This window comes from Cricetulus griseus, chromosome 3 (assembly GCF_003668045.3).
Source record: "Cricetulus griseus strain 17A/GY chromosome 3, alternate assembly CriGri-PICRH-1.0, whole genome shotgun sequence".
NCBI classification, from domain to species: Eukaryota; Metazoa; Chordata; class Mammalia; order Rodentia; family Cricetidae; genus Cricetulus; species Cricetulus griseus.
Genome location: NC_048596.1, coordinates 81,948,197 through 81,968,607, shown reverse-complemented (window position 1 = coordinate 81,968,607; position 20,411 = coordinate 81,948,197). Strand labels below are relative to the sequence as shown.

Below are 20,411 nucleotides of genomic sequence, written 5' to 3'. Positions count from 1 at the left end.
ATGCATACATACACTTATGGAAGTCAGGTGTTGACATCTTTCTCTATTGCTTCAATTTACATATTGAGGCAAAGCTCTCCACTCCCTTAAAATTACATTTTGATCAGATATTTCTGCACATAGCTTTAATCCCAGTACTTTGGAGGCAGAAGCAGGTGTATATCTGTGAGTTCAAAGCTAGCCTAGTCTACATAGCAAATTCCAGGCTAGCCAGGGCAACATATTGAAATCTTATCATAAAAAGAAACAATCATGTTTTTGTTTATTTACTGTGTGTGTGTGTGTGTGTGTGTGTGTGTGTGTGTGTGTGTGTGTGTGTGTACACGTACACGTATGGAGGTCAAAGGACAAATTTTTGGGAGTTAGTTCTCTCCTTTTCCATTGTTGGTACTCAGGACTGAACTTAGGATCAGGCTTGACAGAAAGCCACTTTAATTGCTCAGGCATCTTCCCTAGCGTCATCCAGAGTTTTGGGGATTTCTAGAACCTGTCTCTGCCTCCCAAGATCTAGAATTACAGGAGGCAAGTATACTAGCATTTACATGGATATTGGGATTTGAACTCAAGTCTTCAAGCCTATCTGCAAATGCACATGCACATCTCTCCTGAAAGATTGAAGGCTTTGAAGTATCAGGAAACTCTAAATGTCCTCATGTGTGGTAATGAAGGTTTTACTTGGAGACAGAGACCTATAAGCCCCCTGGAAGCCATCAGAGAGACACCAGGGAATGCCATCGCAAAGGCAAGCCTATAAATAAAGAGAACCATACAAGCTGGGCAGTGGTGGCACATGCCTTTAATCCCAGAATTTGGGAGGCAGAGGCAGACAGATCTCTGTGAGTTGGAGGACAACCTGGTCTACAAATCTACACAGAGAAACCTTGTCTTGAAAGAGAGTGAGTGAGAGAGAGGGAGGGAGAGAGAGAGAAAAAGAGAGAGAACCAAACAGATGGGTTCACCATAGTGCAAACTGAGGGACTCCCCTGCCCCTTGCCATGACTTAAAGCTATTTCTCTTTGCCAGCACCATATCCTCCAGACTCATCCTTCCAGAACTTTCCCAAGGTAGAATGTAACTTTTTTCTTTTCCTTCCTTCCTTCCTTCCTTCCTTCCTTCCTTCCTTCCTTCATTCCTTTCTTTCTTTCTTTCTTTCTTTCTTTCTTTCTTTCTTTCTTTCTTTCTTCCTTCCTTCCTTTCTGAGACAGGGTTTCTCTGTGTAGCTTTGGAGCCTGTCATGGAACTCAATTTGTAGGCTAGCCTCAAAGTCACAGAGATCTGCCTGCCTTTGCCTCCCGAGTACTGGGATTAAAGGTGTGCACCATCACCGCCCAGCTGCTAGAGTGTAACTTTTATAAGAGACAGATGCTGCAGCCTGACAGGATGGTCTCATTGAAGTAGGGATTGGCTTTAACTATTGGGGAAAGCATGTCATGGCCATCATTGGACGGCCCTGTTCAGACAGCATGAGGATGGGAGAAAAGGCCCTCAGAGGCAGAGGTGGGTGAAGAAATAGAAGACACAGCTTTTAATCTCCCTGTTTTCTGATTTTCAAATCACATATCAATTAGTTAATAATGTGTTACTCATGGATTCTGGTAATTCCCCAAGACCTTTCTAGCACAGAGCAAGTACTAGTAAATACTTGCTAATTTACAAATGAGTGATGAATGAATACACATTAGCACCCATTTCAGGAGGGGACAAAGCTGAAACACTCAAGCTCTCCTTTTCTGGGTTCAGACCACCTTGCTTGGACTTTTAGCACCATTGCTTTCTGGCTTCTTAGCCTTAGGCAAAATCCTCCCAGTTGAGCCTCAGTTTTCTTAGCTATGAAATGGGTAGTTGTGAAAACAGAATAGCATACTCTAAAATATCTTCCCTCGTTTAAGGCAGGTCTGGGTGATGCTACTTACTGCTGTGGGAAGTTCTTGTCCAGTCCTGATATTAAATAGAAGTCCATGGGCCAAGTGTGTCACTTCATCTCTCTGCTGTTGAGCAATCTTGTGGCTCTTATTAATTTTGTTGTTGTTGTTTTTGTTTTTGTTTTTGAGGGGCCCACCACCCAGCTCCCAAATAAACACAGAGGCTTATTCTTAGTTATGAATGCCCTGCCTTAGCTTGGCTTGTTTTTAGCAAGCTTTTCTTATCTTAACTGAACCTGTCTACCTTTTTCTCTGGGCTTTTATGTTTCATCTGTATATCTTACTTTCCTGCTTACTCTGTGGCTGGCTGGGTGGCTGGCCCCTGGCATCTTCCTCTCCTTGTTCTCTTACTTCCCTCCTTCTTCATTTCTCCTTCTTTTTATACTCTCTGCCTGCCAGTCCTGCTTGTCCTTGCTCCTGCCTCACTATTGTCCATTTAGCTCTATATTAGGACCACCATGTGTTTTAGACAGGCACAATAACACAGCTTCACAGAGTTAAACAAATGCAGCATAAACAACAGTTACACACATGAAAATAATATTCCACCACCCTCTGCTTGGCCCACTGGAAAATAAGCAAATTTGTCCAGGTAACTTGTAAATCATGTCTCTACAGTAATTCTGTTCACATTTCTGGCACTGTGGCAGAACAATGGCTTAGTGACAAAGGATTTATTTTTCTCAAGAAACAGAAAGAGTGGGGAGAGCAGTTCATTAAAGAAGCTATCCCATGATGCTCTCAAGGGCTGAGTTTCCCTCCCTCTCTTCATCATCCATGGCAGATAAATATCGACCTAATTTTTTCAAAATAAGATGGCATAAAGGCAGAAGGGTGGTGAAGAACAAAAGCCAAGCAAACCAACTCTTTTTAAAGCTCATTCCAAAAAACTCCTTTCTCATTGGCTAATACTGGGTCACATGGCTACCCTTAGCTGCAAGGGAAGCTGGGAGAATCTTAGCAGAGCACTGTGTCTAAACAGGAGCTGAGGCTTCTGCTGGCATGAGGAGAATGGATATTTCAAGGCAGACCTGAGGTGGTCAAGAGACAATGATAATGTTATAAACTCACCTGGTTTTATATAGAAATATGTTTAGTTATTAATGTTTTCAGTTTCCTGTGTGGAAATCAAGGGAAAACCTGCAGAAATCAGTTCTGTCCTTCCACTGTGTGGGGATTAAGCAAAGGTCATTAGGCTTGGCAGCAAGCACCTTTACCCACTGAGCCGTCTTGATGCCCCAAAATGTGCATTTCAAATGACGAATGTCAAATTGAAAAGAAAACCTTGTCCTGTCATTTAGAAGACTCCCCACATTCTGTTTCTAGAACCCCATTGTCTTTAATGAAGAGTTCTGTTTATAATGTCTCACTTAGCTACCAAGGCAGAATTCTCTGTAGGGAAACATGTCTCCTCCTGAGGTGCCCCCTCAGGGGATGGGCAGGAGTCATGTTGTAATTTATGTGGAGCTCCTTGTGAATGGGGCATCCTTTCTCCAATGTCACCACTCTTCCCTGGCGGGCCCAACCATGCCAGTGTGAGTGCTTATGAGGTCTTTGATGGCCAATCCTGTGAAGAACAATACTCATCAGAGACCAGAAATGCTGTCAGATGACCAAGTGAATGAAATCATCATAGAAGTGGAGAATGTTCCATCTGGGGTCCAAAGACATCTAGCCTCAAGTCAGATTTTTCTAAGAAAGTCAACAGCAAACCCCACCTTCAGCATGGTTTCTTCATCAATGACGGACATCACAGACTGTCAGATCTTCAGCAATGGAAATGACGGGAGGCACAACAGGTTGTTGAGGTTTTCATCTCTGAATGAATCAATTTCTCAAATCCATCATAGCCCAGAGTGCCTGGGCATGGATGAAACCTGTACTTTCCATGAAACTGTTCAAGGTATGGAATGCTTGGGAAAAGTTACAAAAGATTTAAAGTTGTCTACAGGTTATTGTTGTTCAAATGGTACGGGGTGTGTGTGTGTGTGTGTGTACATGTGCATGTGCACTTATCATAGTCATGTGTGGAGGTCTGCAGACAGCTTTGTGGAGTCAATTCTCTCCTACTTTTTTCTGGGGCCCAGGTTCTGGGCATTGAACTCAGGACACTAGGCTTTCACAGCAAGGGCTTTCACCTGCTGGAGTCATCTTGTGCTGGCCTCTGCACAATATGTTTTGTGACAGGGTCTTTCCCTGAATCTTCAGCCTCTCGAGTCTGCTAGACTGGCTGGCTAGTCAACCCCAGAGCTCCTCCTGTGTCTGACTCCCCATTTCTGGCATGATGAGTGTGTGGTACAGTGCCCAACTTTTTACATGGGTCCTGAGGATCCAAAGTCCAGTATTCATACTCCTGTGGCAAGCACTTTACCCACTAAGCCATCTCTCCAGACTTCAAAAAAAAATTTTTTTAAGGTATCAAGTAATTTTCAAGGGGCACAGTCAGTAATCTAATCAATGCTGGGAATGAAGAGAAGTGTCTCTTTGAGACCTACCTACTGAGAGCTTCTTTTCCAGACAACCTTGTCTCTTGTGATTGAAGTTTAGCCAGCAAGTTTACTTTTGGTAGGCATTGAATTCAGTCATATTTTTCTCACACTCTTTGTCTTTGAGGCAGGCTTAATGAGGAGGCTGGGGCTCAGGAAAAGTCATTGCCTCCATGGTTTCATGGGACAAGACAAGATGTTTCCAGCTAAGTTTATCCTGAGCCTAGATCTTAGCTGAGACCTTCCAGTCTCTAAGCTCCTGAGGCCAACAGAAATGCCATTTCTCTTTTACCCCATAACACTCCAGATGTAGGCCTAGGGTTGTGGTTCAGTGCTACAACCACAGAACTATGAGTTAAGATTTCAGCACATGCTTCAGGGGTCAGTCTATCAGATATGCATATCTCATGGAGATATAGGTCTAATTTAACAAGGCTATCAGGAATATTGTCGCCAAAGATACACATCTCATCAACCTTATCTAGAAAGCTGATAAGGAATACTGCCTTCTAGTTGTTCTCAGGGCAGACTTCTTGTGTGAAGAGCTCTTCACATTACAGCTCTGGGATTCTTCCCACAGCACTACAGTGTGTTAATTGTTTACTGGTCACATATGGGGATGGTCTGGAAGATGACTTTTCATTTAGCTATATAATTTTGATATATAGAATATATACAGGGACATGTTTCATAGCTGGATTTATTTGTCCCACAAGGACTGTGGACTCTTAACAGCCTGCTTTATTCTCTTGCTCAGATTACTACATACAATTAGCTCACTTTCACCTCAGAGCAAGTTCAAACTAGACTAAATGCTTTTTGTAAAAAGAAAACTTTACAGCTTGCACAAGGTCAGAGTCACAGATGCCTACCAAGGTTACTAAGAAAAGCATGCATATTCTTTGCTTGCCAGTCTATAAACTAAAGACCTGTGTCTCAAAGCTTATCTCACTGTACCCCCTGCCCTCTGGTCACAAACTCTCACCTCTGTAACCTTGGACCTTTGTGTTGCCGTGGCAATTGCTCTGCTCTTATCACTTAGCCTAGGAACATGCTTCTGACCAATGAAAAGCTAATTCTGTCTCCAAATAAAACATGCTCTAGTTTCAATACCATAGCTGATTGATTGATTAACTTATTATGGGGGTGAGTAAGACAGACTCTCAGCAGGTAATGCGATATATTACTTTTTTGTTCCTGTGAAACAACATGACAAAGGCAATTTAGAGAAGAAGGCTTTTGTTTGGGATTACGCTTCCATGGGATTAAGAGTCAACTATCCTAGGGAAGCATGGCAGTAAGCAATAGGGATGGTGACTGGAGCAGGAAGCTTGAGTGCTCACATCTTGAACTGAGAGCAGGAAGTAGAGAGTCCTAACTGAGAATGGTTCAAATCTTTAAGCTCTCAAAGCCTGCCCCTCTACCTCCGAGGTGCACTTCCTCCAATAAGACCACACCTCCTAAGCCTCCCCAAACAGTGCCACCAACTGGAGAACAAATATTCAAATGCCTAAAACTATGGGGAAGATCTCACTCAAACCACCACACCCAGAGCAACCTTGAACTCACTATGGAGCTCAGGCTAGCACTGAACTTTCTATCCTTCTGCCTCCAATTCCCGGTTCTGAGATTATAGGCATGCATGGCCAAGTCTCACTCCAGTGTTATCTTTTAAAATGTTAAGACTGTGTTAAAGAAATAAGAAACAAAGTTCTGTTCATTTTCTTCTGCAGGACAAAAACTAATTTCATCCCTGATTCCCATGACATCCAGAGACAGAATCAAAGCCATTAGGAACCAGCCAAGGACCATGCAAGAGAAGAGAGAACTTAGGTACGGCCTTTGTCCTTACCTGGGAGACTCACTCTACCACTTTTGTCCCAGCTCAAAAAGATAAGAAATGAATAATACAGGGGACTGTTCTTCTGTAAGAGAAACCTAGCCGGGCGTTGGTGGTGCACACCTTTAATCCCAGCACTTGGGAGGCAAAGGCAGATGGATCTCTGTGAGTTTGAGGCCAGTCTGGTCTACAGAGCAAGTTCCAAGACAGGCTCCAAAGCAATACAGAGAAACCCTGTCTCAAAAACAAACAAACAAACAACAAAAAAGAAACCTTTACAGGGTAGAAATCCCCGCCCCCATAGGGTTTCTTATGTAGCTTTATCTGTCCTCAAATTCAGGATCCTCCTGCATCAGCCTTCACAGTGCTCAACAAAGGCATGTATCAGTTTTTTTGCTTTTTATTGATACAGGCCTTATGGGCCAGACTGGCCTTGAACTTGGCATATAACTAAAGATTGTCCTGAACTCCTGATCCTCTTGCCTCTACTTCTTGAGTGCTAGAACTAATAGACACATGTCTAGCCATGCACAGCTTGCTAAGGGCTGGGGCTTGACATGTCTCCCTTGAGGGCATGTGCACCCTGGTCCATGACTGCTTCCAAAGAGGATTCTCTGGAGAAAAGCAAGTCTCCAGTGAGGTCTAGTTACCACTGTCTGGGCCAGGTACTTGCTTAAGTTAGCTTCCCCAACGATAAGGCATGTTCTGAGACGCGGGGGGGGGGGGGTCCCCTCTGTGATCCTCTCTCTTAAAGCCCAGACCCCAGTCTAATCAGAGAGATGCATCAGGCAAATCCTCTGAAATCACTGACTCAAACATTTTCATGTCACCAAATACAATGAAAGTCTGGGAACCTGACACAGAGGACAGGTCTAAAGAGGGAGGACAGCAAATGCAATGTGTGGGGCCTCGGCAGAGAGGGAGGAGAAACTGGGGAACTCCGAAGCAAGCACCTAGAGTTTAGGTACCAGGATGTACGTGTGCTGGCTTCGTTTTGTCAAACCTACTGTATTAGTTACTTTTCCACTGCTGTGATGAAATACCATGACCAGGCTACTCACAGAAGAGTTTATTTGGGATTGTGGTTCTAGAGGGTAAGAGTCATGATGGCAGAGGTAAGGCATGGTGGCTGGAACAGGAGCTGACAGCTCAATCCTGAACCACAAGAAAGCAGGGAGAGCAAACTGAGAATGGCCTGAGACTTTGAAACCTCAGAGCCCACCCACAGTGACATACTTCTCTCAGCAAGGCCACACTTCCCAAAAAGTGCCCTAACTGGGAACCAAGTGTTCAAATGCCCCCAGACTCCGGGGAACATCTCATTCAAGCCACCACACACCTACCATGGCAAGTTAAGAGTTGGCGGTGGGGGGGGGGGAGGCAGGCAGATCTCTGTGAGTTCGAGACCAGCCTGGTCTACAATAGCTAGTTCCAGGACAGCCTCCAAAGCCACAGAGAAACACTGTCTCGGAAAAAAAAAAAAAAAAAAAAAAAAAAAAAAAAAAAAAAAAAAAGAGAGAGTTGGCAGGGGAAACCTGGGAAAGGCATGTGGGAACACTCTACATAGCCTAAAAGCTTGCTGTAAAATTTCAAACCACTCTAAGTTTAAAAATTGCTAAAGAAGCAAACAAAAACCAAGCAAAATAACAAAAAAGAAACAACTGGGGGAAAAAATGATTGCCATGCAAGCATGGGGACAAACATACATCACCAGAACACAGTGTAATTCCAGCACTGTGGCTTTTGAGACCAAGGATCAAGTAATTCTGCTTTGGCCCCTGAGAGGCTGGGACTACAAACAGGGGCCTCCATGCTCAGCAGTGGCTAGCTTTTTTTGTATAAATGAATGGCAACATTGACATCTTTTATTTCCGCCTACCATTTTCCGTAGAAAAATAGTTGACAAAGAAAAGAGTAAACAGCTCCTGGAGGCCAACTGCTGTGCTCAGTGTCTGAGCTCCCTTTCTCTGGTAAGTCAACTTTTCAAAACATTTTTCTTTTCATGCCTTTAATCTCAGCACTTGAGGGTCAGAGGCAGGTAGGTCTCTGTGAGCTTGAGGCCAGCCCTGTCTTAATAGTGAGTTCCAGGTCATCCAGGTTTACATAGTGACACCTGATCTTAGACAAAGAATTTACATGCTACTGCTGTAAAGTGCGCTATTTCCACACAAAAATACAGCCTGTCTCAGTTAGGGTTTCTATTGCCTATAGAAACCCATGGTGGAGAGACACCATGACCATGGCAACACTTATAAAGGAAAGCATTTAGTTGGGGCCGGTTTACAGTTTTAGTTCATTGTCATCATGGCGGGAAGCATGGCAGCATACAGGTAAACATGGTGTTGGAGGAGTTGAGAATTCTAAATACGGATCATCAATCAGGCAGCAGAAAGAATGAGACACTGGGCCTGGCTTGAGTATCTGAAATCTCAAAGCCCAACCCCTAGTGGCCCACTTCCTCCAACAAGGACACACCTCCTAATATTGCTACTTCCTATGAGTCTAGGGGAGCTTTCTCTCTCTCTCTCTCTCTCTCTCTCTCTTTCTCTGGGTCTCTCTCTGGGTCTCTCTCTCTGTGTCTCTCTCTCTTTCCCTCTCTCTCCCTTCCTTCCTTCCTTTCTTAATTAAAATTACCTACTATTTCTTTTGTTTTGTTATTTTAAATTTATTTTACTTCCTGAAGAGTCCCCTCCCTTCTGTCCTCCCAGTCCCTTTCCCCCACCTCCTTTATGTCCTCCTCCCCCAATCCACTCCTCCTGTTTCTATTCAGAAAAGGGCAGGTCTCCCATGGATATGGCATATCAAGTTGCAGTAAGACTAAAAGTAAGACTAAACATACACACACACACACACACACACACACACACACCTTGTATTAAGGCTGGGCAAAGCAACCCAGTATGAGGAACAGGGTCCCAAAGGCCAGCAAAAGAGAGACAGCCCCTGCTCCCAGTGTTAGAAGTCCCACAAGAAGACTAAGTTACACAATTGTCACATATATGCAAAGGGTCCAGGTCAGTCTCATGCAGGCTCAAGAGGAGGCATTTTCATTCAAACCACCACACAGCCTTCACAGCTCATCTGGTTAATTAGCATTTCCCTTTACTGTCCTTCTGCTATGTAAACTTTTTCTGGGGAGAGAGCAAACTTCTGTTCACTGCAGACAAGGTGGACCAGTCAGTTCATAGAATTATCTACAGGGTATGGGTAGCTTGCAGGCTGCTACACCACTGAAGATGTCTCTCCCCACAACAATCCTTAGCTGCCTTGTGTGTTGAGCTCCGCACCCCCCAGCAGCTGTTAACTGCCTACATATCTTTTTTAAAAAAAAGATTTTATTTATTTATTATGTATATAACATTGTGTTTCCATGTATATCTGCACACCAGAAGAGGGCACCAGATCTTATAACAGATGGTTGTGAGCCACCATGTGGTTGCTGGGAACCAGCAATTGAACTCAGGACCTCTGGAAGAGCAGTTTGTGCTCTTAACTTCTGAGCCATCTCTCCAGCCCCCTGCCTACATATCTTACGGAAGGAGCCAGGCTTCTTGAGTCCTTGCTCCTGTCCACCATGGAAAGTAAATGGCCCCCATCTTCCCTTGTTCCTGTCCATCTTGCATGGATCTCCTGAGTCCTCAGGGCTGCTGAGAGAGTTTAAGAGTTCAACGGCCATGTCACACCCAGAGGACAGCATCCCACACTTCCTTCCTTCCTCATCTCTTCCTTCTTGCCTGCCTTCGTCCCTCATCCTGCCCCCTTTCCCCTTTCTTCTCAGTGCTGGGGGATTGACTCTGAGGCTGCACACACACTAAGCATGCACTCTCTCCTCTAGATCCTTATAAAATATCTACAGGCTGTTGTGAGCTAGAGTTTTTGTTTTTTTGTTTGTTTCTTTGTTTTTTTTGGGGGGGGGGTTCGAGACAGGATTTTTCTGTGTAGCTTTAGAGCCCATCCTGGCACTCGCTCTGGAGACCAGGCTGGCCTCGAACTCACAGAGATCAGCCTGTCTCTGTCTCCTGAGTGCTGGGATTAAAGGCGTGCGCCACCAACGCCCGACTGTGAGCTAGAGTTATCCCACCGGGAAACACCAGCCCTCATGCCTTCCTTACCCCAGCCCCTCTCTCGTCCCTCAATTCTTCCAAACCTTTAATAACTACTGTTTCACATTCTTCCTCATATGAGAGGGACATGCAGTATTTGCCTTTCCCCGTCTGGACTATTTCATTTTCACAATGTCCTCTAGTTCTATTCACAATTCAGCAAATGATAAGATTTCATTCTTTGTAGCTGACTGTATATATATATATATATATATATATATATATATATATATATAGTGTGTGTGTGTGTGTGTGTGTGTGTGTGTGTGTGTATCGGACTATTGGATAATAGTAAACACACACACACACACACATATACATTGTTTTTACCCATCTGCACACTGAGAACTGCTTGATTATCCCTGGATTTTAGCTATGGTGCTACAGGGAACTCCAGAGTGTGCTGCTTTCATTTCCTTTCATTATATACTGTGCTAGTTTATTTCTATTGTTATTGTTATGATAAAGCACCATAACCAAAAGCAACCTCGGGGGGGGGGGGAAGAGTTTATTTGGCTTGTACTTCTGAGATCACAGTCCATGGTGAAGGGACTTCAGGTCAGGAAATCAAGGCAGGAACCTGGAGGCAGGAGCTGAAACAGAGAGAGGTGCTGCTTACTAGTTTATTCCACATGGATTTCTCAGCCAGGTTTCTTGTACAACTCAGGAGCACCTACCTGCTCAGGAGTGACACAGCCCACAGTGAGCTGACCTCCCCACTTCAGCCACTCAAGAAATGCCGCCAAAAGATTGGCTATAGGCAGTCTGATGGAGGCAGTTCCTTAATTGAGGCCCCCAATTCATAGATACTTCTAGGTGTGTGTCAGTTTGACAAAAAAAAATAACCAGTACACATACCTGGAAGGGGGATAGCTGTATCATTTGTAGTTTCTTATTTATTCTGTTCTGGGGCTCACCCATATGGGTAAAATGATTTGCATCTCATTGTAAATGGGATGAGCTCAACAAGACAGGGACAGCAGCAAGGTCAAGGGTCAGGGGTAGAAGAGCATGGAGGAAAGAGCTCAACAAAAGAGTGACAACAGTGATGTCAAGAGTCAGGGATGGAAGGGGATGGAGGGAAAAGGAGCCAACAGTCAGACTGTACAGGCCAACACAGGTGTGGGAGTGAAAAGGTAGGATGTTAGTGGCCAGTTTGGCCGTTGGAAGCATAACCTGGGCAGGTGACAGGAGGGGTACATGAGAGGATTGTTGTGAACATGAACAAAGCCATCTTTGTGAGTGTACCTCAAAGCTGCCTGGCCGGGAATACGGCTGTTGGAGCAGAGCTGTTTGGCTATTACAACACACCTGGGAGCTAAGAATCAGGACTCCTCTTTGCCTCTGCACTCCAGGCTTACCGCAGAAGCAAGGGTAACCTTTCAGAGCTGCTCAATTACATCAGCTTTTGGCAGAAGACATTCAAGGTCATCGGGGGCAAGTTTGGAACCAGCGTCCTGTCCTATTTCAGCTTCCTGAGGTGGCTTTTGAAGTTCAACATCTTCTCCTTTGTCATGAACTTCAGCTTCATCATCATCCCGCAGTTCACCGTGGCCGAGAAGAACACCCTCCAGTTCACCGGGTTGGAGTTTTTCACAGGGGCGGTAAGTGCTCTGTCCTCTGCAGAAGTTCACCACCATGGAATCCCAGGGAATGCTGTAGACTTACTCAGACCTCTCATTCTGTCTGATGGAGAAATGGCTTGTTCTTCCTCAAATATTAGGTGCATGACATTGTGAGGCAAGCCACTGAAGCAACCAGTGTTGCAAGTTGTTTTACCCACACCCCACTTCTTTGCATGCTTGAACCATCTATGCATGAACCAGGCACTCCATCCTTTTGTTTCTTATGAAAGATAAGTATTCTTCACAGGCTGCCTACTGTTTGTTTTCTTTCCCTTGCATGACTCAAGTCAGAAATCTGTTTCTTCTCTTTTTCTTCTAATTCTTCAAGCTGGGGTGTATCCTCTAAAAATTTTAATATTTTTATTTGTGTGTGTGTGTGTGTGTGTGTGTACATGTGTGGGGGGTACCTGCAGAGGTCAGAAGAGAGCATTAGGACCCCTGGAGCTAGAGTTATAGGTGTTTATGAGCTACCTAATGTGGAACTGGGCACTGACTCAGGTTCTCTGGGAAAGCAGCAAACGCTCTTAACTGCTGAGCCATCTCTCCATCCATGAATATTTATTCTTTAAAAAAAAAAGATTTATTTATTATGTATACAGTATTCTGCCTGCATGTATGCCTGCAGGCCAGAAGAGGGCACCAGATATCATTACAGACGGTTGTGAGCCCCATGTGGTTGCTGGGAATTGAACTCAGGACCTCTGGAAAAGAAGTCAGTGCTCTTAACCTCCAAGCCATCTCTCCAGCCCATAAGACACACACATTTTTTTGTTTTTTTGTTTTGTTTGTTTTTCGAGACAGGGTTTCTCTGTATTGTTTTGGAGCCTGTCCTGGAACTCCCTCTGTAGACCAGGCTGGCCTCCTCAAACTCACAGAGATCTGCCTGCCTCTGCCTCTGCCTCCCAAGTGCTGGGATTGAAGGCATTCGCCACCAATGCCTGTCGAATATTTACTCTTAAAGGCATTATATATGATAATGGTGGCATGAGCATAGAAATGGATTCTTGTTTTTTCAGAGTTGCATGTTGGAGAATTTGAGAGTAAAATGACCTGACGTCTGGAAATGTTTTCCTCTTTGATTGTTTTTTGGTCACACAGGCGTGCGTGCGTGCGTGCGTGCGTGCCCGCGCATTCGACACACACACACACACACACACACACACACACACACACACACATACACACACACACACACTCATGTGCACATGTACACATTCACAAACACAATAAGAATGATGTCTATAAGCATGTAAGCAGTCCTTGTCTTTATTCCCTAATCTACATACCGTAACACCTACGTACAGAACATTCATGCTGCATTAAGTTCATCATCTCAAGTTGATTTAGGATGTGGGAGGATGGGCACAGGTCCTGTGTGGACACTAGGCCCCAGCATGCAAGGGACTTAAGCATTTATCTGCTGTTGGTGGTATCTTCAGCAACTCCAGAGCTGATTTCCTTGGATGCCAAGAAGTGACCATGAATGTCTAAATTAACTGCAGGCAGAGACCTGAAATACATTGCCATTCGCCTTTCTCAACCAAGCCATTTAACTTGGATCTCTTTACTGTTCCTGTCAGGGCTATTTTAGGGACACAGTGATGTATTATGGGTTTTACACCAACTCTACAATCCAACATGGGACAAGCGGACCATTCTACAACATGCAGCTGGCCTACATCTTCACAATCGGAGCCTGTCTGGTCGTCTGCTTCTTCAGTCTGCTCTTCAGGTACAGATTCTGACCTGATTCTAGGGATTATTTTATTTGTATGTGTGCACGTGTACATATTTGTGGAGCCAGAAGACAACTTTGGGTTCCTCAAGCAGTGTCCACTTGTTTTTCATTATTTATTTATATTTAAATAATGTCTCTTTTTGGCTTGGAACTTGCCAAATAGGCTTGACTGATCAGCTAATGAGCTCCAGGGACCCATCTGTCCCTGTTTCCCCAGTGCTGGGCTTATAAGTGTGCAGCACCATATCCAGGGTGCTTTTTACATGGGTTTTAGGAATTGAACTTGTCCTTATTCTTGGATGGCAGATACTTTACCAACTGAACTATCTCCCCAGCCCCTAAGGCTCATCTTAGACAAACTCCAAGCTATGCCTGTCTGTTCTCATCACTTGTAGACCATTGTGCTGGTGATTACAGTGAAGGGAATTCCCCTTCTCTAAGGGAAGAGTTTGGCCTGCCCATATTGCTTTTTATTATCAGTCAGAAACATGCCTGGTCTGTGTATGCCTCAACACCTTCATAATAATGCTAGGACATTTTGGTTTCTGCCTTTTCTAGCATGGCCAAGTACTTCCGGAACAACTTCATCAACCCCCATATTTACTCCAGAGGGATTGCTAAGCTTGTCTTTTGCTGGGACTTCACTGTCACCCATGAAAAAGCTGTGAAGCTAAAACAGAAGAATCTGAGTACAGAGATCAGGGTAAGGCCCAGACCCCAGAGTCTTGCCCCACCAGCCTTCTCCCATCCCTGTGTATCTGTAGCCACCGCCCCCGCCCCCCCAGTTTTCCTTCCCTTTTCCATTTTTCTTTCTTTTTGAGATAGGATTTGAAGTGGGCAGTGGTGGCACACACTTTTAATCCCAGCACTTGGGAGGCAGATGCAATCAGATCTATGTGTGTCTGAGGCCAGCCTGGTCTACAGAGGGAGTTCCAGGACAGTCAAGGCTACACAGAGAAACCCTGTCTCAAAAAAAACAAGGGAGAGAAGGAGAGGATAGGGGAGAGAGAGAGAGGGAGGGAGGGAAGGATGGAGGGAAGGAGGGAAGGAAGGAGGGAAGGAGGGAGGGAGGGAGAGAGAGAGAGAGTATAGGGTTTCATGTGTATCACAAGCTGACCTGGAATTTGAGATCTTCCTTCCTCAGGCTCCTGGATGCTGAGGTTATAGACCTTTGCCTTCACTCTTGGACTTGTCTGTAAAATACTAAGTTATTGGTAATACCAAGTGCCAGCCAGTACATGGGGGAAATGGACTCTCCACTCCATGTCAGGCTTTGTGATCAGTTCAGCCTTCACTGAGGTCAGCTTCTAATTCATCTGAAAACACATCCACTTTTTGAACGCACACCTCCACACTGAAAGTTCTACTCTAGAGCAGTGGCTTTCCATTTGGAACAACTGTGTTCCTCAACGGGGACACTGGGCTATCTCTGAAGACCTTTATCAGTTGCTGCAATTAGGAAAAGGTGCAGTAGTGTCTAGTGGTTGGAGATCTGGCATGCCATGAAGTTCCTCGTGTACAAGGAAAGGACAGTCTTTGCTACAGATGCAGATGCTGAGCTGCCCTGGTTTCCAGAGACAAGCTAATTTTACTCAGAGAAGGGGAATTACCAGCACAAGTGACACAGCCAGGTGTGGTAGTCCACTCCTTTCGTTCCAGCACTTGAGAAGCAGATGTTGGATCTCGGGGGCAGCCTGATCTACATAGTGAGTTCCAGGTCAGCCAGGACTACAAAGTGAGACACTGTCTCAAAAACAAAAAACAAAACAAATTAAAAACAACAACAAAGCCCACCCCTCAAAAAAGAGTGAGTAGTATTTATAAATTATCCATAAAAGGGCTTTGAGGACAGCTTTGACTTTCTCTTCCATGTGGTACTTGGCTTTGTTCATCAAGAAAAGTCTCCTGTTGAGTGTTTTGTTGTGGTGTACAGTTGTACACCTGCCATCCTGGGGTGGCAGAGACTGGAGAGTTGTGTGTTTAAGGGCAGGCTAGGCTACATAGTAAGACCTTTGTTTTCCCCATATACAAAGATAAAAGAGAAGGCAGGCAGGAAGGGAGAGACTGAGGGAGGAGGAAGGAAGGGAGGGAGGGAGGGAAAGAGGAAAGAGGAAGAAAGAGCAGAGGGGGGAAGTAAAGTAGAAAACACAGGTCTATTGTGTCTCTCTGGTCCTGTAAGGTGGAAATAGAGTTTGAAGTTCTTGGGCTTCTCTGCCATCCTGAGATTTTCCCTTGGTCTCCCATGATCCACCTTGACCACAGACTTCCCCTCCAGCTCCTGTGTGGTCTGGACTGACCGTATGATCCTGGGGATCTCTGCTGACAGTGGGTCCACTTGACTGTCTGACACTTGCAGGAGAACCTGTCTGAGATCCGCCAGGAGAATAACAGACTCACACTCAACCAGCAGCTGACCCAATTTTCTGCTCACGTAGCTGCCTGGCTGGTCTCTACTGGAGTGGCTGCAGCCTGCTGTCTAGCTGTGTACTACTTGGCAGAGTACAACTCTGAGGTAACCCTGGGGGACAGAGCAGAGAGTGCTAGGGCAGAGTGGGATGCTGCTGGGGCAGATGCAGAACTGAAGCCTCCAGCAGGGCCCCATGGGCAGCAGCAGCCGCACTCACAGAGGTTTGCTTCAAACTACAGAACCACCCCTCTTCCCGTGACCAAACTCAGATAAGCACTTAAGTTCCCAGGCATGTCATGACATCATCACAGGACAAGGTTCACTAGGCTCCTGTGGAGATGGGACTTTGGCAGAGACCTGGGACCAGATTCTCATGTCTGCCTTTTCTTTCTTTTCTTTTTCTTTTCTTTTCTTTTCTTTTTTCTTTTTTTTTTTTTTAAGATAAAGTCTTCTTATACAACAGAGGCTAGCCTTGAACTCCTGATCTTCCTGCTTTGGTGCTGAGTTTACTCAGCATTCCTTATTATTCTGTCCCCAGGCCCCGTGACAGCTGCCAGAGTAGATGCTCAGTAAGTCTGACAGACAGGTGAACTTCCCTGCAGGGCTTAATCTTCTTGGCCTCACCTCTAGTCTAAAAACAATGAGTATGGGATTACACAAACTTGAAAAGTTGCCATTGGTCATGTTAAAGTCTGACTTTAAAGATGGAAAACTGAGTCACAGTCTTTAAGGGTCTGTCCTTGACCACATGGGGTAGAAGCTGTGGCCGGGCATCTGCAGGATTTGCCCTGAAGTGCAGGGTAGCTAGTGAGAGACAGAAGTCCTAGGACCATTCCCTGTCCCAGGCACCTGCTCTGAGCTGAGCAGGACCAACTGTTGGCATAAGTCCAGTGGCTGTCAATCACTGGTATCTGTCAATCACTGGTGGCTGTCAATCACTAGTAACCATGACTCCCATGGGTAGGCTTGGCCTTTTCTCATCTCTCTGGATTTTAATGAGTCTCTATGGCTTGAGGGATGCTTCCCTGGCTCAGAGATGCCAATTACCCCGGTTCTTCCTCAGCTGCTCAGTATGGGACAGAGAGGAAGCATCAGGACCAAGACATGTCACTTAATTTCCTCAGTGTTCTGAAAGAAGCAGTGCCAGGGAGGAAGGAGTTACCTTGGCTCACAATTTTAGGGGATGTCAGTTCATCTTCGAGGGGAAGACATGGTGGCTGGGTATGGTTAGCATAGGTGGGAGGGGGTGAACCATCTTGAAAGGCAAGATGCAGAAAATATGGGAGGCACCAAAGGCTGGGCTTTGCCTTTAAAAAGCTAGCCTCCTGTGATGCATTTTCTCCAACCATGCTTCATGTCCCAAGGTCCCACAGCCTCCCAAAACTGTGCTACTAGCTAGAGACCAAGTATTTAAACACACAGGCCTGTAACTTTACATCCTACCTACGATAGGAGGGTTCCAAAGACATACCAAGGGGCAAGGGGCTCTTTCAAGGCCTCTAGAAGTGGATACAGGTGGGATCAGGCCTCAGGAGAAGGAAAATGAAACATGAAACACCAAATACACCCACAGGAATTGCTCCAAGAAAACATGCCTGACAGAGAGCCCTCTTCTTGCCTATGAGGTTCCCACCAGGGGGCTGCATCCTTGTGTAAAGGCACTGCATGGGCTAGCCTCTTCCCCAGTTCAGTTCTTAGCACAAAGAAGGCCTGGTGAACCTGCCCCAGGCTGTGCAAGAATAGCAGGAACAGTCAGCCCAGAAATCATATACATACAAGTAAAATTATACAGCCTGAGCACATTGAATTGATATATTTATGAGTATATATGCATATAATATATATAACAACTTTTAAAAGGCCATGAATTTGAAAGAGAGCAGAGTAGGTATACATGGGAGAGGAATGAGAAAGAGGAAAGGGAAGGGAGAAAGTGATGTAGTTATATTTTAGTTTTAAAAAATAAATAAATAATGGAGGTCAGGCATGGAGGCATATGGCCTTTAATCCCAGCACTTGGGAGGCAGAGGCAGGCAGATATCTTTGAGTTTGAAGCCAGCCTGATCTACATAATGAGTTCCAAGGATAGCCAAGGCTGCATAATGAGACCTTGTCTCACCCACCCCTAATAATAATAATAATAATAATAATAATAATAATAGAGTAGCAGGAGAAATCCCAGGGTGTTTAGTCCCCTTGTACCACGGCTAAAATAGATTTTGTTTCCACAACAAGAAAACTCAATATCCTAACCCAAGGCATCTTGGTAAGGAGAAAAGTCCTGGCAGAGCTGTTTGAGTTTAGGTCGATGTCCTAGTTTCACTGTGTGGGTGTGATAAAACACTCTGACCAAAACCAACCTGGAGAGGAAAGGGCTTATTTGGCTTACATTTCCAGGTCACAGTCTGCACTGGGGGAGTCAGGGCAAGAACTCAAGCAGGCACTTGGAGGCAGGACATGGGTAAACACTGTTTGCTGGCTCCCTCACAGGCTCATGGTCAGCTAGCTTTCTTATACAGCCCAGGAACATCTGTCTAAGGATAGTGCTGCCAACCATGAACTTGGCCCTCCTGCATCAATTACCAGTCAACACAATACCCCACAAATATACAAATACACCCATAGGCCAGTATGATCTAAGCAGTTCCTAAGTTAAGGTTCCCCCTTGGCACTTGACTCTTGGTTGTATCAAGATGACAAACAAAACAAAACAAAACAAAACAAAACACCCTAACCACCACTGTTCTGATTGAATGCTTCCTTGCTGGGTGACCCTGGGAAAATGTATTTACCTCTCTGAGATTCAGTATGCCCCAGAGGAGCTGAGGAGGGGGGTTCTTTACTTCAGACCCTCTGAGTATTCGGAGAGGGTCTAGAGCTCCATGGACCTCTCAGCTTATCCTCCAACCCTGCAGTTCTTGAAGACGCACAGGAACCCTGGGGCGGTGCTGTTACTGCCATTTGTTGTGTCCTGCATCAACCTGGTTGTGCCTCGCTTCTACTCCATGTTCCGACTAGTGGAGAGGTACGAGGTACCAAGACAGGAAGTCTACATCCTCCTGATCCGGTAGGTGTGTTACACCTGGTTTTAGCTCATTTCTAAGATCTAGAAGATGTTCCATTCAAATGTCAAAGTTCCATTCCTGAAGGAAGGCATTCCAGGAATGAAGTGAGTCCTGTGATGAGTTAACAGTTGTCTTCGTTAGGGTTTCTATTGCCGTGATGAAACACCATGGTCAAAGGCAAGTTGGGGAGGAAAGACTTAAACTTCCACATCGCTGTTCATCACTGAAGAAAGTCAAGACAGGAACTCAAACAGGGCAGGAACCTGAGGCAGGAGCTGATAGAGAGGCCACGGAGGGGTACTTCTTACTCCCTTGCTCTCCATGGCTTGCTCAGCCTGCTTTCTTACAGAACCCAGGACCACCACCCATCCCCGGGGTGGTCCCACCCACAATGGGCTGTGCTTTCCCCCCATCAATCACTAATTAAGAAAATGCCCTACAGGCTTTTCTGCAGTCTCATCTTATGGAGGCATTTTCTTAATTGAGGTTCCCTAATTTCAGATGAGTTTAGCTTGTATCACGTCAACATAAAACTATCCAACACAACAGCCTTCAAATAACCCTGGAAAAAGATGATTATGGAGTATGAATGCTTTTTTACTAGATGGTGGTTTACCTTTCTCAATGGCTGCTGGCCTGGGGATTAACCTAATCCTCAAGTGTCATGAAGAGATGGACAACACTGTGCAAGGGTTCTTAAGGAGCCCTGGTACCCACTGCCTCACACAAGAGAAGGAAGGGTGTTCTTGGTGTCTCCTTGGCTTAAAGGTGGCACCCCTTGGTGATGCCCATCCCTATGTACAAGAGATGTGGCCAAAGTTTGATAAACAACAATCAAAGCTACCCAGTTTCTGTCCTTGCAGCCTCTTCCTGGCCAATTCTCTTGCTAACTCCTGACTCTTAACTGTGGATCTTCACAATGCGTAAAATGCCCTTACAGATCACCTCCAGGTTCCTTCTTCACTGTGGCCTCAGAAATCTGACCCTAGGGCCATGTGCCAGCCTCATTTTCTGTCTTTCACCTCACCATGCTCCTCACTGGCCTGCTGGGTGTTCTCAGACATGTCTAACTCCATACCTGCCTCTGCTCTGACTGTTCCCTTTGCCTGAAAGTCTCTTCCTACATATGGCCATGGGGGCTTGCTTCCATATATATATATATATATATATATATATATATATATATATGTATATATATATAATATATATATATATACATTTCTTA

At 45.1% G+C, this 20,411-nt stretch overlaps 1 protein-coding gene across 1 annotated transcript in view; it reads left to right on the top strand.

Moving 5' to 3' along the window:
* The window catches only part of Tmc5 (transmembrane channel like 5), a 56,982-nt gene that overhangs the window by 17,987 nt on the left and 18,584 nt on the right, over positions 1-20,411 (top strand). Inside the window, 7 exon segments of the mRNA XM_035441621.1 lie at positions 6,142-6,241; positions 8,140-8,218; positions 11,707-11,955; positions 13,557-13,708; positions 14,273-14,417; positions 16,071-16,226; positions 19,037-19,188. Coding sequence (XP_035297512.1) covers positions 6,142-6,241; positions 8,140-8,218; positions 11,707-11,955; positions 13,557-13,708; positions 14,273-14,417; positions 16,071-16,226; positions 19,037-19,188 — 1,033 coding nt within the window.